General features: G+C 43.3%; 1 protein-coding gene across 1 annotated transcript; it reads left to right on the forward strand.

Annotated features, from left to right (window-relative positions):
• Positions 1 to 774: 774 nt before the first annotated feature.
• On the forward strand, positions 775 to 14,669 carry fkbp2 (FKBP prolyl isomerase 2). The gene is made up of 3 exons (XM_084310960.1): positions 775 to 1,190; positions 11,675 to 11,871; positions 13,283 to 14,669. The coding sequence occupies exons 1-2, from the start codon at positions 942 to 944 to the stop codon at positions 11,849 to 11,851; spliced, it is 426 nt and encodes a 141-aa protein (XP_084167086.1). The 5' UTR covers positions 775 to 941; the 3' UTR covers positions 11,852 to 11,871; positions 13,283 to 14,669.
• Positions 14,670 to 15,298: the final 629 nt, after the last annotated feature.

Genomic DNA, 15,298 nt, shown 5'->3' on the forward strand with positions numbered 1-15,298 from the left:
CCATACTTGATGGTACAGAAGCTGAAGCACTAGTTTAACAATTTACGTTATGTGCAGAGAAACAAGTTAAAAACAATTTATGCACTTTCAATAAAGCGTTTAAAAAAAACTGTTGGGGGAACGATGACGACTTCGTAACCTAGTTACTTTCAAAGTAACTAAGTTACTCTGATAATCAAGTAATCAGTAAAGTAACTTGGATTACTTTTTAAAGGAGTAATCAGTAATCAGTAATCGGATTACTTTTACAAGTAATCTGTGGCATCACTGCGTTAACCCTAACCTTAACCCTAACCATAACCCTAACCATAACCCTAACCTGCAACACGGAACACAGAAATGCAAATGCTGTCGAGTCTTCACTGCTTGTAAAAATAAACAGCACAAACTGACTACTGCACAGTCAAACCGAGTACAAGCCACGAAGCCCCGCCCACGCACAGTCAAACCTAGTCCAAGCCACGAAGTTCCGTCTCAAACCTAGTCCAAGCCACGAAGCTCCGCCTCAAACCTAGTCCAAGCCACGAAATCCCGCCTCAAACCTAGTCCAAGCCACGAAGACCCGCCTCAAACCTAGTCCAAGCCACGAAGACCCGCCTCAAACCTAGTCCAAGCCACGAAGATCCGCCTCAAACCTAGTCCAAGCCACGAAGCCCCGCCCAGACGTCGGGCTTGCGGCTCTGCAGATATCCCCTGGCCCACGTCACTGGATTCACAAACGCAGCAGCAGTAGCCTATGTTTCTGACCGGGTTAATTTGGTCGTGGGACCAACCGTCGCCATTTCCGTTTCCTCCAGAAGAGAAAACCGATTTGCTAGCTCACTCTCTTCCACGATACCGATCAAAGTGTTGTCCGAAAAAACAACCTACCATTCATACCAAGAAGAAATCATTCCTAAGTCATTCGGGAGGAGGTTAGGTTAGGTTACATATATCCAGCCATGAGGGTGTTGTTTCTCCTCGCGGTGACTCTGGTGTCTCTGGTGCCGGAGGCGGTGAGAGGAGCCGCCGCCACCGAGAAGAAGAAGCTGCAGATCGGCATCAAGAAGCGGGTGGACGACTGCTCCCTGCGGTCCCGCAAGGGGGACGTGCTCAACCTGCACTACACCGGCAAGCTGGAGGACGGCACCGAGTTCGACTCCAGCATCCCCCGGGACAGACCGTTCACCTTCACCCTGGGGACCGGACAGGTAAACAAGTGTACAACTATAGAGACCGCTGCAATGTATATATACTCTCTTTTCTAGACTATTTTTGTATCACAAACACAGTACTGTATTTGCAAATCTGGTCTGTCATAAATGTCTAGATGTAGCAGTACTGTCTATCTGTATGTCATGTTTTTGTCAATATTCCAATGTACAGTTTTGCTTGTACAGTTGTACAGTCTCCCCCCAACCCCACCCCACCTCCCCAGCCTCCTCCAATGTACAGTTTCTACGTCAAATGTATACTCTCTTTTCTAGACTCTTTTTGTATCACAAACAGTACTGTATTTGCAAATCTGGTATGTCATAAATGTATGTATAGATGTAGCAGTACCAGTGGCGGACTGGGACACAAATTCAGCCCGGGACATTCAGACGCACCAGCCCACACACCGGCCCACGCACCGGCCCCGAAACCGGCCCACACAACGGGCGTTATGAAACACTTGTCCAGTATTAAACAACCCAAGGCTGTGGCTAAGGAGTCAACATCAGGGAGACCAAATCTACACACCGCCCCTAGATGTGCACTCATGCACAGTGCACACACACACACACACAGACACACACATACATATACCGTTACTTCCCGTCATTGGCATATATTTTTTCATTGGCATATATTTTTTTTTACTAACATCTTAGTGCCTCATTAGCCTAGGGATTAAGGATACATGAAGTATTAACTACACCATAATAATATTGAGGTTTTGATCCATAGAAAGTAGGGATGTCCGATATTATCGGCCTACCGATATTATCGGCCGATATCGGCATTAAAATGTGATATCGAAAAATATCGGTATCGGTTTTAAAGAAATAATATTTTATTTACATTTCTATAACCTTTATTTACCCAGGCAAGCAAGTAAGAACCAATTCTGATTTTATTTATTGTCAAAAGTATGCATAATGTTGTGTTAATTCCACAACAAGAGATATGTAATGTTAATTACCTGAAATTATTCCATTTCTTGGGGCGGGAAACCCTGCATATATCGGTATCGGTTGATATCGGTTGATATCGGTATCGGAAATTAAGAGTTGGACAATATCGGTATATCGGTATCGGTAAAAAAGCCAATATCGAGCATCCCTAATAGAAAGGTCTGTGCTACACAATTTCAGTTAGATTGGATTTATTGTCCTTTAATTTGGCACTCATGACATTAGTTGCTTGCCGTTTAATCAACATTGAAAGACCCCCCACTTCCTCCCAGACACCCATTCCAAGAGCCTGTTTCTCTCTCTCTCTCTCTCTCTCTCTCTCTCTCTCTCTCTCTCTCTCTCTCTCTCTCTCTCTCTCTCTCTCTCTCTCTCTATGTATGTGTCTCTGTGTGTGTCTCTCTCCCTCTCTCTGTGTGTCTCTCTCTCTGTGTCTCTCTGTCTCTCTCTCTGTGTGTCTGTCTGTCTGTCTGTCTGTCTGTCTGGACTGGGCTCTCTCTCTCCCCTCAGGGTCAGCTGTGCTGGACTGGGCGCTCTCTCTCCCCTCAGGGTCAGCTGTGCTGGATTGGGCGCTCTCTCTTTCCTCAGAGTCAACTGCATAAGAAGAACATCAGCAATCAATAATAATGGCTTGAATTCATACAGCGTTTTTCAGCCTTTTGAAAACACCCAAAGTAGTAGTAGTAGTAGTAGTTTATTCAGTCATCATCTCACACAATACAATATACCCCATCATTTAACAATATTTGATTTTACAGTGACTGAAAAGGTACAGACTGAAGCATAATGCTTATATATGCCTGTCCTATATTCTTAACAAAAATTAAAAAAAAAATGCGGCTACGTGGCGTAGTGGGCAAGGCGCTCGCCACAAATACTGGAGACGCTGGGCTCGCCTGTTCGAGCACAGCGCTCCACATTGCTTTCAGTTTAGCTGGTCGTTCATACTAATACACATTGGCCGTATTAGGGGGTGGGAAACTGATGGGTGGGGATTGGGCGTTGTGGACAGCGACTCCTACAGGTCGGTTGGTGTGCCTGCGCAGTAGAATCAGGAAGTGTCGGGGGCAGCGTGAGCCTCCCACGCGTTACTCCTCGCCACTGAGAGATCGAGCTGCGCAGGTGAAAAGATGCGACTGCTGTTACCTCAAGTACCGGAGGGGACTTGTGCTATGTATGACTTAGTCCACATTGCAGCCGGCTTGTGGGAGGCAAGAAACAGCGTTCGTGACAGGGGAGGGTTGAATTGGATGATACGAAATTGGGATGGGAGAAAATGTAGAAAATAGGAGAAAAAGTGGATAAATTTTTTTTTTTTTTTTTTAATTAAGACTCCAAAACAGTATTCTAAAAGAAAATAGCAAAAGAAAACAGTATTATTCACCCCTGTAGTTTTCAAAAATAGCTTTACAAATTTTTCTTAAAAACCAAAAGCGAATTACTCATTCTTAACTGTATATCAGCATTGTTCCACAAAGCGCTTCACAGAAACCATCAAGCATTCACACTCACACAGTTATACACTACTGGTGGTTGTGAGCAGCATCAGCAAACACAGCTGCCCTGTGGCAGACTCACGGAATCATGTCTGCTAATCAGCGCCAACCACCATCAACAACCTTCATAAATACATTCAACATTAATGGAATAGGCTAACTACCAACTTAGCTGTAGCAGTTAGCTGTTATATGCAATCACATATGTTTAACTACTGACCTAGTTGTTAGCTTAAGCTAGTTAGCTGTGGTTATTTACAAACATGTAGATGAGACTAATCATATACAGATCGAGAACATGGCTAACAGTTGGGAATTCTAAGGTACATCTTATTTAAGCATGTAAAATGGCAACTACTCAATTCAATCAATTAGATTACCAATATTATATCAACATGAAAATTTGGAAGGGAACATAATAGTATTTTATTTTAGTATTTACTATTATAATATTAGTAGCCGATTAATTTGCAGCCCGTCCTAGGTTCTGATTGGCTCTCTAGGTTAGCACTTTAGCTTCTGATGCTGTGGTGGGCACTAGTCCTAACATTGCTAACTAAACTTTTAGTCAGAGAAAAAACATCACGAGTCACAACTATTTACGTCCACGTGCTGTAAGGAATCAGGAATACGGAAAGCACATTGTCTTGTAATAGAATGACTGAAATCACTGCAAGAGCTAGTATAGGCTAGCTAGCCCTCATGAACCGGCAGACACCAACAGTAGAATATGCACTAGGCTACTGCATGCACCTGTCATGTTACTGTTGGTTCCTTCCACTTGAACTTCATCATCATTAGCAGCAGCAGCGGGTAAACATGTCTGTAATTTTAGAACATTGTTCTGCGTCTTTTACTAGCAATTTTAGTTTTTTAATTCTAGCTTTTTCAGCTCCACCCTTTCTTTTTTTGCATTCTCCATTTCTGCGCTTCTAGGCCTACTCGCAGTTGGGAGGAAACGTGAATCTCATTCACTGATGTCTCATGTCTCATTCAAGACTGGCTAACAAAAGCATGTCTTTCACTTAACACCAAGAAAACAGTGTGTATGATGTTCACAAAGTCACCAGTAGAGGTCACTCACTCTAATGTGTTTCTGGGAGAGGCGGAGCTGGACATTGTACATTAATTTAAGTATCTTGGGGTCACATTGGACTCTACATTGACCTTCAAAAAGTCATGTGAAGAAAGTGACAAAGTCAAGTTTAACATCAAAAACTTCAGGCAGATCAGGCCCTGCCTGCCAGTTAATGCTGCAAGGATGTTTCTGCATTCAATGATTTTATCACACATCGAGTAGGCCTACTGTTTTATCAACTGGTCTCTTTTATATGTCACTACTCTTACACCAATATAATTACTCTACAAAAAAGCCATAAAAGTATTTGATAGGAAATAAATTTCATTTAATCACTAATGTTTTAGAAAAACATAACATGCTAAGTTTCGAGAATTTTCAAGTTTTCAAATATACTTGCTTCATGTACAAGGTTCTGCATGGACTTGCCCCTCCCCCATTGAATGAGTTCATCCAACAGAAAGCAGACACTGGCATTACCACCAGGGCCATCAGTAGAGGGGACTGTAAGGTGCCTTTTCGGTATACTACCATTGCAAAAACTGTGTTCTCTGTTAAAAGTGGTAACTACTGGAATAGCCTGCCAGTTGTGATTAGAGAGTGCCCTACATACTCCATGTTCAAGACCCATCTTAAACTGCATCTTAAGGCAAACCAGAACTGTGATAATTTTTAATCTGATTTAGTTTATGCAACTTGTTTATTGTTTTATTGCCGGCCCACACACTGGCCCACACACCGGCCCACATAATGGCCCACACACCGGCCCACACACTGGCCCACACACCGGCCTACACACTGGCCCACATACTGGCCCACACACCGGCCCACACACCGGCCCACATACTGGCCCACACACCGGCCCACACACTGGCTCACATTAGTGGCCCACACACCGACTCACACACTGGCCCACACACCGGCGCACAGACTGGCCCACATAGTGGCCCACACACCGGCCCACACACCGGCCCACATACTGGCCCACACACCGGCCCACACACTGGCCCACACACTGGCCCACATTAGTGGCCCACACACCGACTCACACACTGGCCCACACACCGGCCCACACACTGGCCCACATTAGTGGCCCACACACCGACTCACACACTGGCCCACACACTGGCCCACACACTGGCCCACACATCGGCCCACATTAGTGGCCCACACACTGGCCCACACACTGGCACAAAAAAAAAAAAATTTTTTTTTTTTTTTTTTTTTTTTTTTTTTTGGACCAGCCCACTTTGGTCCCGGCCCATCGGGATTCGTCCCGAACGTCCCGATGGCCAGTCCGCCACTGAGCAGTACTGTATCTGTATGTCGTGTATATGTTATGATGAATTGAAAATGGGGGACCCACCCTGATGTAAACAAGACAAACGTCTTTCTCTGGACTGCATCCCCTTAACAATTGTGTGTATTGAGCTGTACTGTATTGTACCCATTCTGCAATCTGTTAATAACATTTTCAATCAATCAACCCTGCGTTACATGGAGCTCATGGGGGGAGGGGAAGGGAGCGCATGAATGAATGTTGATTAGAGCCTATGTTGATTAGGTACAACCACTTATGCCAAGGCTCTAATCAACTGTTAATTGTATCCCCACGCGCTCCCTTTCCCCCTCCCCCACTCTCTCCTATGAGCTCAAAATACAGGACGTGTTGCGGGGGTCTATAGTCTACCCATATAACTGTAGTATGACAGCATGTACAATACTACCATTATTTGCAACAATGCATAGTGCACTTTATATCCTTTCTACCACTATACTCTGAACTGAATGTGCAATACTCTGCCTTATTTTTCTACTTTATTTATCTTCTTAAGATTCTTTATTTTAGCATTAAACATTTTCCTAATATTTGAATTCTAGTTGAAGTCTATATTTTGTCATTTTCTGTGAAGGGGGGGACTAGCAAAGTCATATTTTCATTGTCTTTTTAACTGTGCATATGACAAATGAATATCTTGCATCTTGAATCAATAGTGCTATAGGCTATAACAGACCGTTCACATTCACTGCGAACCGCACGGGTAACAATGACCGGTGTTGTTGTCGGCTAGATAACTACTTGCATTATTAATCACATTATTAGTCATAAACATCAATATTGTACACTACAATTGTTTATGCTATCAAATTGTACTGTACTTAAACACTTTATCATGAACATTTTATGTATTGTATAATTATTTGCAATAATAATATACAATGTACAATGTACTGGATATAAAATATATAAATTAGTACTACTGAGTAATAGTGCTAGATCAGATGTATGTACAAACCTCCAAACATGCTTGGGCTTTGGAATAGACTCGCTCAGAGAATCACTAAAAAGACATTTAAAGGGACATTTTGCATCATCCTTGAGCTAATGAGGTGAAATCCTTATTTTATGGGAACGATTTGGTATTAATTTTCCAGAACCGGTTATTGTGTGGTATTCAGGATATTGGGAGGAAAATGTTTCTCATGTACAAAGAAAATGGTCTGTTAACACTTTCAGTGCCACCAGGGGGTGCACGACTTAGTGCTTGAATGCCACCATCGGCGCCAATGTTAACCTTAATATCGCCTAATCTATGTTTTAAATTATGGCTATGTGTCTAATCTGCCCGTCGCTTATCAAAGAATCATTTTCCAGTCAGTGCTGTCAAGGCAGATTGGTTTTTTATCGCTTCATTTCCGTTTGAGAGCATTTTGAAAAGCACCCGTTTTGAGGTAATAAAAAAACAGCCCATTCTGTGATAATCGTCTTTTACTGGAATATTCCAGAACGTTGATATTTGTCTGCCTATTTATGAATCGTTTTCAAATAAACGCTAGATGATCAATAGTATACGTGCCCGCACGCACATTCGAGGCGCGCGCTGATAATAGCCGTTTTCATTTCCTCATGGATTTTACAGTGAAACCGCTGGAGCACATATCAGAAAAAAGCTTATATCTTCATCAAAACGAGTCTGATTATCCTAACACTGATAACATAGATTCCTTACCTGACATCAGATGGTATCCAACTGGTATATTCCAATTCCTGATCACCATTCGAAAAAAATCGATAAGTGTATAGATCTAACGTGTATACAGTAGAACTCATGATCCGCGGGGCTCAGAGTCTCCAGAATGAACTCTGGTAACTAGAGATGTTCCGATACCATTTTTTCCTTTCCGATCCGATTCCGATACCTAAGCTTTGGGTATCGGCCGATACCGATACTTATCCGATACCAGTGCATACATTAAAAAAATTAAAAAATATTATATAAATTATAAAACGTTTTTTTTTTTTTATACAGCTACTGTTTTATATATACTGTTTTTTAGTAATAACTATAAAGTAATGGTATTTATTCAACAACAGGTGATTGTATAGATTAGTATTAGTATCAGTAATTGAAAACTATCTCAATGAGTTCACCCACGGAAAGGTTGTTGGCACATTAGTTCCACACGGACATTATTCGTTGCTGCACTTGCTTCCACAAGAAGGCTCCGTTTAGTACCAGAGGCTCTGTTGTTGTGATTTTTGCACAATAAATATTCAACATTCTCTTTTGAGACTCCGCCTCAGACTCTTATCATTTGGCACTAAAAGCTAAACATTGTCGCCGATATGGCTGTCCGCAACATGTCATTAATTGTGTACGCGACGTGCAATTGTGCAATGACAACGTTACCGTGAGCTATGTTAGCTAGCATGAGCTACCGCTATATGGAAAGACTGTAACGTTACTGCCGGTGACATTGTGATTTAACTTGGAATACTCATTTGCCAATTTGCTGTACTTTGCTTGCAGATCTGCAGCCATTATTGCTGGATTATGTGAATAGCCCCAACTTTAGCCAAGGTAACGTCAAAGCTAGCTTTCGGTTAGCTGTTCAATGCTAATAACACCAGCCACCAAGCGAACTCATCAGAGCTCCCCGTCAACAGCGCTGTCGGGACAATGGCATTTTAAGAAAGTATCTGCTCTGCTGTTAATGGCAATTGACACTTTAATTCACGGTCGATTAAGCACACGTTTGTTTTATAATGCTCACCCAGCGAAGTATGAGTATATAAAGTATCTACAGAGCCCAACGTCCGCAGTGTTGTTGATAAATTACGTCATGGTATCGGAGCGCAACATTAGAGGGTACTCGCCGATACCGATACCAGCATTTTAGGCAGTATCGGCGGCATTTCCGATACTGGTATCGGTATCGGAACAACTCTACTGGTAACCCCGGCTGCATCAGTGGACTGGAAAATGTGGACTGGAATATTTTTTTCCCCATCCATTTTCATTGAGTCCATTCCAAAATCCCTAATGTCATCTGGGAGACGATAGGGGGCGCTTTTTTCACATCTGATCGCCGGCGACGCTAGGGTAGGCTCGCGTGATGCAATATGATTTCAGATCGCTAAAAAAAAATCGGAGAAATCTCGTGAGTGGCTTTCAACGTAACTATCGTAAACACGAGTTTGCCGTGAGTGGCACTCAAAGTGTTAATATATGGTATATTTAAGACAAATTACAAACGCACTGTCTCATAAAGAATAGCTACAGTGTAGAAACGTATGTTAAGGATAATTTAAACAAAAGGCAAAGATCCCTATGTGCACAGATACGGTCAGGGACGCGTGTATGCCTTCTACGACGGAACTGCATTTCTGTGTTCGAGTTTTGCGCTCTGATTGGCCAGGTCATGTGACATGTGCGCCAATCGTGGGACAGCAAGTTCTGCGCCTATTTCCGGGTCTAACAGCCTGCAAACTACCTGGCGTTCTATCGCCATGCTCTAAGACAAACTCTAACCTTAAAGTGGAAATGAAGCAGTGCGATAAATACATATTCATAGCATCACATTAGTATTTAGATAAGCCACAGAAGAAGTCACGTTATAAAAATAAGCAGTTTCTAAGAAAAAACGATTTGTTGTGTACATTTCTGAAGCATTTAGCATTATGGGCGCGGCCATTTTGTTGCTGACGTCATACCGGGGGTTGGGTGTATACACTCTGGTTAGCTGCCTATATTGAATGGGTCAGTCAGCAAATAAAATGTTGCCTACAAAACAACGGGACCGCGGTGGTTCTGTTTGTATTGCTCCTGGCTGTTCAAACTAATTTTACCATGTGAGAGAGAGGAAAGTTGGTTAATTTCCACAAACTACCAGTGAAAAAAACAGTGTTGTCGACATGTTGGCTCGGGCTGGCTGCACTCAGGCGGCGCGACCAGCCTGTTGGACAGGGAAGGAGGATCTGCAGCGAACACTTCATTGCCTCGGATTATGTTGTTGGGGTGGGATGTTTGTCCAGAAGACCACTAATCAGCTGAAGCCGGACGCGGTTCCCTCGGTCTTCGACAGACAGACCGGCGTTAGCTCTCGGGAGCGATCGCTAGCTAGTTGGCACCAGCCGGGGCCCGGCGTTAGCTCTCGCTAGCTAGCGTTAGCAACCGGAGCGTCGCGGAGCATTCAGCCTGCTGGCTACCTAGACCCACTTCAACCAGCGTCGCGGAGCATTCAGCCTGCTGGCTACCTAGACCCACTTCAACCAGCGTCGCGGAGCATTCAGCCTGCTGGCTACCTAGACCCACTTCAACCAGCGTCGCGGAGCATTCAGCCTGCTGGCTACACAAGCTGTGTAGCCAGCAGGCTGAATGCTCCGCGACGCTCCGGTTGCTAACGCTAGCTAGCGAGAGCTAACGCCGGGCCCCGAGAGCTAACGCCGGTCTGTCTGTCGAAGACCGAGGGAACCGCGTCCGGCTTCAGCTGATTAGTGGTCTTCTGGACAAACATCCCACCCCAACAACATAATCCGAGGCAATGAAGTGTTCGCTGCAGATCCTCCTTCCCTGTCCAACAGGCTGGTCGCGCCGCCTGAGTGCAGCCAGCCCGAGCCAACATGTCGACAACACTGTTTTTTTCACTGGTAGTTTGTGGAAATTAACCAACTTTCCTCTCTCTCACATGGTAAAATTAGTTTGAACAGCCAGGAGCAATACAAACAGAACCACCGCGGTCCCGTTGTTTTGTAGGCAACATTTTATTTGCTGACTGACCCATTCAATATAGGCAGCTAACCAGAGTGTATACACCCAACCCCCGGCATGACGTCAGCCATGACGCCAGCAACAAAATGGCGGCGCCCATGTTGAAAACAGGGATATTATATTATATTTTTCAGACAAATAAGATAGATTTCACATTTGATTATAGAACCCTGTCTTACACAAGGTACACAACAAACAAACTAGGATCACATTGCTCACTGCTTCATCTCCACTTTAACCAACTTCGAACGAGCGCCTAAGCTTAACCAGTGTAGAAACTTGCGGTCCCACGATTGGGCGTACATGTCACATGACCAGAAATGACCTGGCCAATCAGAGACGCGGAAACGCAGTTCTGTTGTAGAAGGCATTCAGGCGTCAGGGACACTACCACTAGAGACCAGCAGGTTTAATGCCACCTAGAGGAGGACAGACATCACCACTAGAGACCAGCAGGTTTAATGCCACCTAGAGGACAGACATCACCACTAGAGACCAGCAGGTTTAATGCCACCTAGAGGACAGACATCACCACTAGAGACCAGCAGGTTTAATGCCACCTAGAGGAGGACAGACATCACCACTAGCCCTGGAGACCAGCAGGTTTAATGCCACCTAGAGGAGGACAGACATCACCACTAGCCCTGGAGACCAGCAGGTTTAATGCCACCTAGAGGAGGACAGACATCACCACTAGCCCTGAAGACCCGCAGGTGTAATGCCACCCAGAGGAGGACAGACATTACCACTAGCCGCTCTGATGAAATATCCAAGCGTAGGGAGGGGGCTATGGCTGCACATATTATGGAAGTTGTTACCTTTACATCTGTGTCAAAGAAAATAACTTGTTTACATCGTATCAGTCTGAAAGTGACTTCCTGTGTCTGTCTCCAGGTGATCAAGGGCTGGGACCAGGGCCTACTGGGCATGTGCGAAGGGGAGAAGAGGAAGCTTGTCATCCCCTCTGAGCTGGGCTACGGGGACAGAGGGGCGCCGCCCAAGATCCCGGGAGGAGCCACGCTCATCTTCGAAGTGGAGCTGCTCGGCATCGAGAGGAGATCCGATCTGTGATGGAGAACCTTGTTCAAGATGTAATCCTGTTAAACATGCTCTGTTGCTTCAGTAATTCTATCACAGATGTTCTGTTACTGTAGTGATTCCATTACATATGTTCTATAACCGTAGGGCTGAACCACATGATGCAAAGCTTTGAAGCTCTGTTCATTATCTAGGCCGTAGAATATTGAACAACAACCTCTAGTTACATCTACACGTCGGACTGTAGTTACATCTACATATCAGACTCTACTGACATCTACACATCAGACTCTAGTTACATCTACATATCAGACTGTAGTTACATCTACATATCAGACTCTACTGACATCTACATATCAGACTGTAGTTACATCTACATATCAGACTCTACTGACATCTACATATCGGACTCTAATGACATCTACATATCAGACTGTAGTTACATCTACATATCAGACTCTACTGGCATCTACATATCAGACTCTACTGACATCTACACATCAGACTCTAGTTACATCTATATATCAGACTAGTTACATCTACATATCAGACTCTAATGACATCTACATATCAGACTGTACTGACATCTACACATCAGACTAGTTACATCTATATATCAGACTAGTTACATCTACATATCAGACTCTAATGACATCTACATATCGGACTGTAGTTACATCTACATATAAGACTACTGACATCTACACATCAGACTCTAGTTACATCTACATATCAGACTAGTTACATCTACATATCAGACTAGTTACATCTACATATCAGACTGTAGTTACATCTACATATCAGACTAGTTACATCTACATATCAGACTCTACTGACATCTACACATCAGACTCTAGTTACATCTACATATCAGACTAGTTACATCTACATATCAGACTGTAGTTACATCTACATATCAGACTCTACTGACATCTACATATCGGACTCTAATGACATCTACATATCAGACTGTAGTTACATCTACATATCAGACTACTGACATCTACATATCGGACTCTAATGACATCTACATATCAGACTGTAGTTACATCTACATATCAGACTCTACTGACATCTACATATCAGACTCTACTGACATCTACACATCAGACTCTAGTTACATCTATATATCAGACTAGTTACATCTACATATCAGACTCTAATGACATCTACATATCAGACTGTACTGACATCTACACATCAGACTAGTTACATCTATATATCAGACTAGTTACATCTACATATCAGACTCTAATGACATCTACATATCGGACTGTAGTTACATCTACATATAAGACTACTGACATCTACACATCAGACTCTAGTTACATCTATATATCAGACTAGTTACATCTACATATCAGACTAGTTACATCTACATATCAGACTAGTTACATCTACACATCAGACTAGTCACATCTACATTAGAGTTAATAATATTAAGGTTACTGCCATTGTTTTCAGGTTCCAGGAGGGCCGGCGTGGAGCTGCTCAGCACTGAGAAGAGCCCGTGTGTCGTCCAGATTCAAGACCCCTCTGGATCTCTGTGGTGTACAACGCCCCCTACTGTTTGTTGTTTGTTGTATTGATCCACTGTGTTGCCCTCCCCCCAGATGATTAACAGTTATTGATACAAGGCTGACGGCATGCTGCTGCTGAGTTGGAACTGGGGCGTTTACGTCTCCTGAGTCGAATACCTCTTGAACCTCCGCTCAACTCTGACCACCTTGTGTAGAATTCCCATATCTCCATCTTGATTTTTACTAAATAAAAATACATGGTGGCATTTGTAGTTAGCTGTATGCTGTTAGCTGTTAATTGTATGTTGTTAGCTGTATGCTGTTAACGTTAGCTGTATGCTTTTAACGTTAGATGTATGTTAACGTTAGATGTATGTTAGCTGTATGCTGTTAACGTTATCTGTGTGCTAGCTGTATGCTGTTAACGTTAGCTGTATGCTGTTAATGTTATCTGGATGCTAGCTGTTAACGTTAGCTGTATGTTAACGTTATCTGTGCTAGCTGTATGCTGTTAATGTTAGCTGTATGCTATTGACGTTATCTGTGTGCTGGCTGTATGCTGTTAATGTTAGCTGTATGATGTTAACGTTATCTGTATGCTGTTAGCTGTTTGCACTGCTGTACTAAGGGCTCTCCCAAATAGCCGTTTTTGGCCTTCAAAGCTTCAGTAGTAATTATCAATTAATAATGTTTTTTTTTTAAGAGTTGTAATATTAATTTTTACTGTCAAATACTGTGGTAGCGATCAAAGCATTTGGCTTGGCTCTAGTAGCAATGGTCAAATAGCGGTTTAGACTAGAGGACATTTTGCAAACTACATCTACAGTAGAATCATCCTCTGTAGCTCCTGGCTAGCATCATAGATACCACATGGAACACCAGGAGGTCAGAGTTCAGAGGTCATAATATCGGAAACTTCCCACTTCCGACTTCTCAGGAATGCAGCTTGGACGTGTAGAAGTGACTATCGGCCATGGCCAGAGTCTCCCCGTGTTGGTGGTTAGTGTGGATCTGAAGCCCTGTTACTAATATTGGATATTGTTATTGATTACGTCACCGTTGTGTTTTCAGTTTTTGAGATTTATTACTCAGAATCTGGCTACGTCTTTGAACAAAAAGGTATAGATAGTTGCTTTTGTAATTCCAGACAGAAGTGCTATGTAGGTTACAAGATTTGGATGAATGACTTAAAGGTTAGAAACATGGTAGTATTTTATTTGGCCTTATGGGAACAAATCAGATGGACTTATTCCCTCCCCTGACTCCCGTACAAGAGACAAAACACAACAGGACACATTATTTTCATGCTCTTAATAAATTGATGCCTTTTGGATTTTGTCTCTTATTAATCTTATTTTAATTAAATCCTTGGTTTTAGCTTCCTGTGTAAGTGTGGAACATTAATGTGATCAGAGCGGCTATGAGTAAGTGAGTGACATTGCAGTTCTATGAGGTGATTCTCATCTAAAGTAACCTAATGTACAAATAACAACATTACTCCAGCCATTTCACATTCATATTGTTACATTTAGTCATTTAGCTGACACTTTTGTCCAAAGCGATTTACAGATTGTGAACAAGTCAGCAGGAAGGGTAGAACTCTGGCGGCTAAGGGTCTTTTTTTATTTTATTTATTATACATTTTTTTATTATCTTTTCCCCCCCTCCTTTTTCCGATTTTTCTCCCATCCCACTGTTAGTCGTTATGCCAATTCCCAACCCCCTTCCTGGTTGTTGCGCACTCCCCCCTACTGTTGGTCCGGGAGGCCGGAGACTGTCACATGTTTTCCTCCGACGCATGTGCAGCCAGCCGGCAGCCAGCCTGGCAGCGCAGATTCTCACCGGGAGAGTGTAACGTGTGGAAGGTCACACTACCTCCCTCCAGATCCTACCCTCGCTGTGCAGGCGCCCCGACCGAACTGTAGGGGTCGCTGTCCACAACGCCCAGGACCCACCCATC

Source organism: Notolepis coatsorum (assembly GCF_963971535.1).
Source record: "Notolepis coatsorum genome assembly, chromosome: 3".
In the NCBI taxonomy this organism is placed as follows: domain Eukaryota; kingdom Metazoa; phylum Chordata; class Actinopteri; order Aulopiformes; family Paralepididae; genus Notolepis; species Notolepis coatsorum.

Coding starts and splice junctions, on each gene's coding strand:
- fkbp2 (XM_084310960.1), top strand. CDS start 942: ATGAGGGTGTTGTTTCTCCTCGCGGTGACTCTGGTGTCTCTGGTGCCG. Junction 1,191..11,674: donor TCACCCTGGGGACCGGACAG/GTAAACAAGTGT, acceptor GTCTGTCTCCAG/GTGATCAAGGGCTGGGACCA.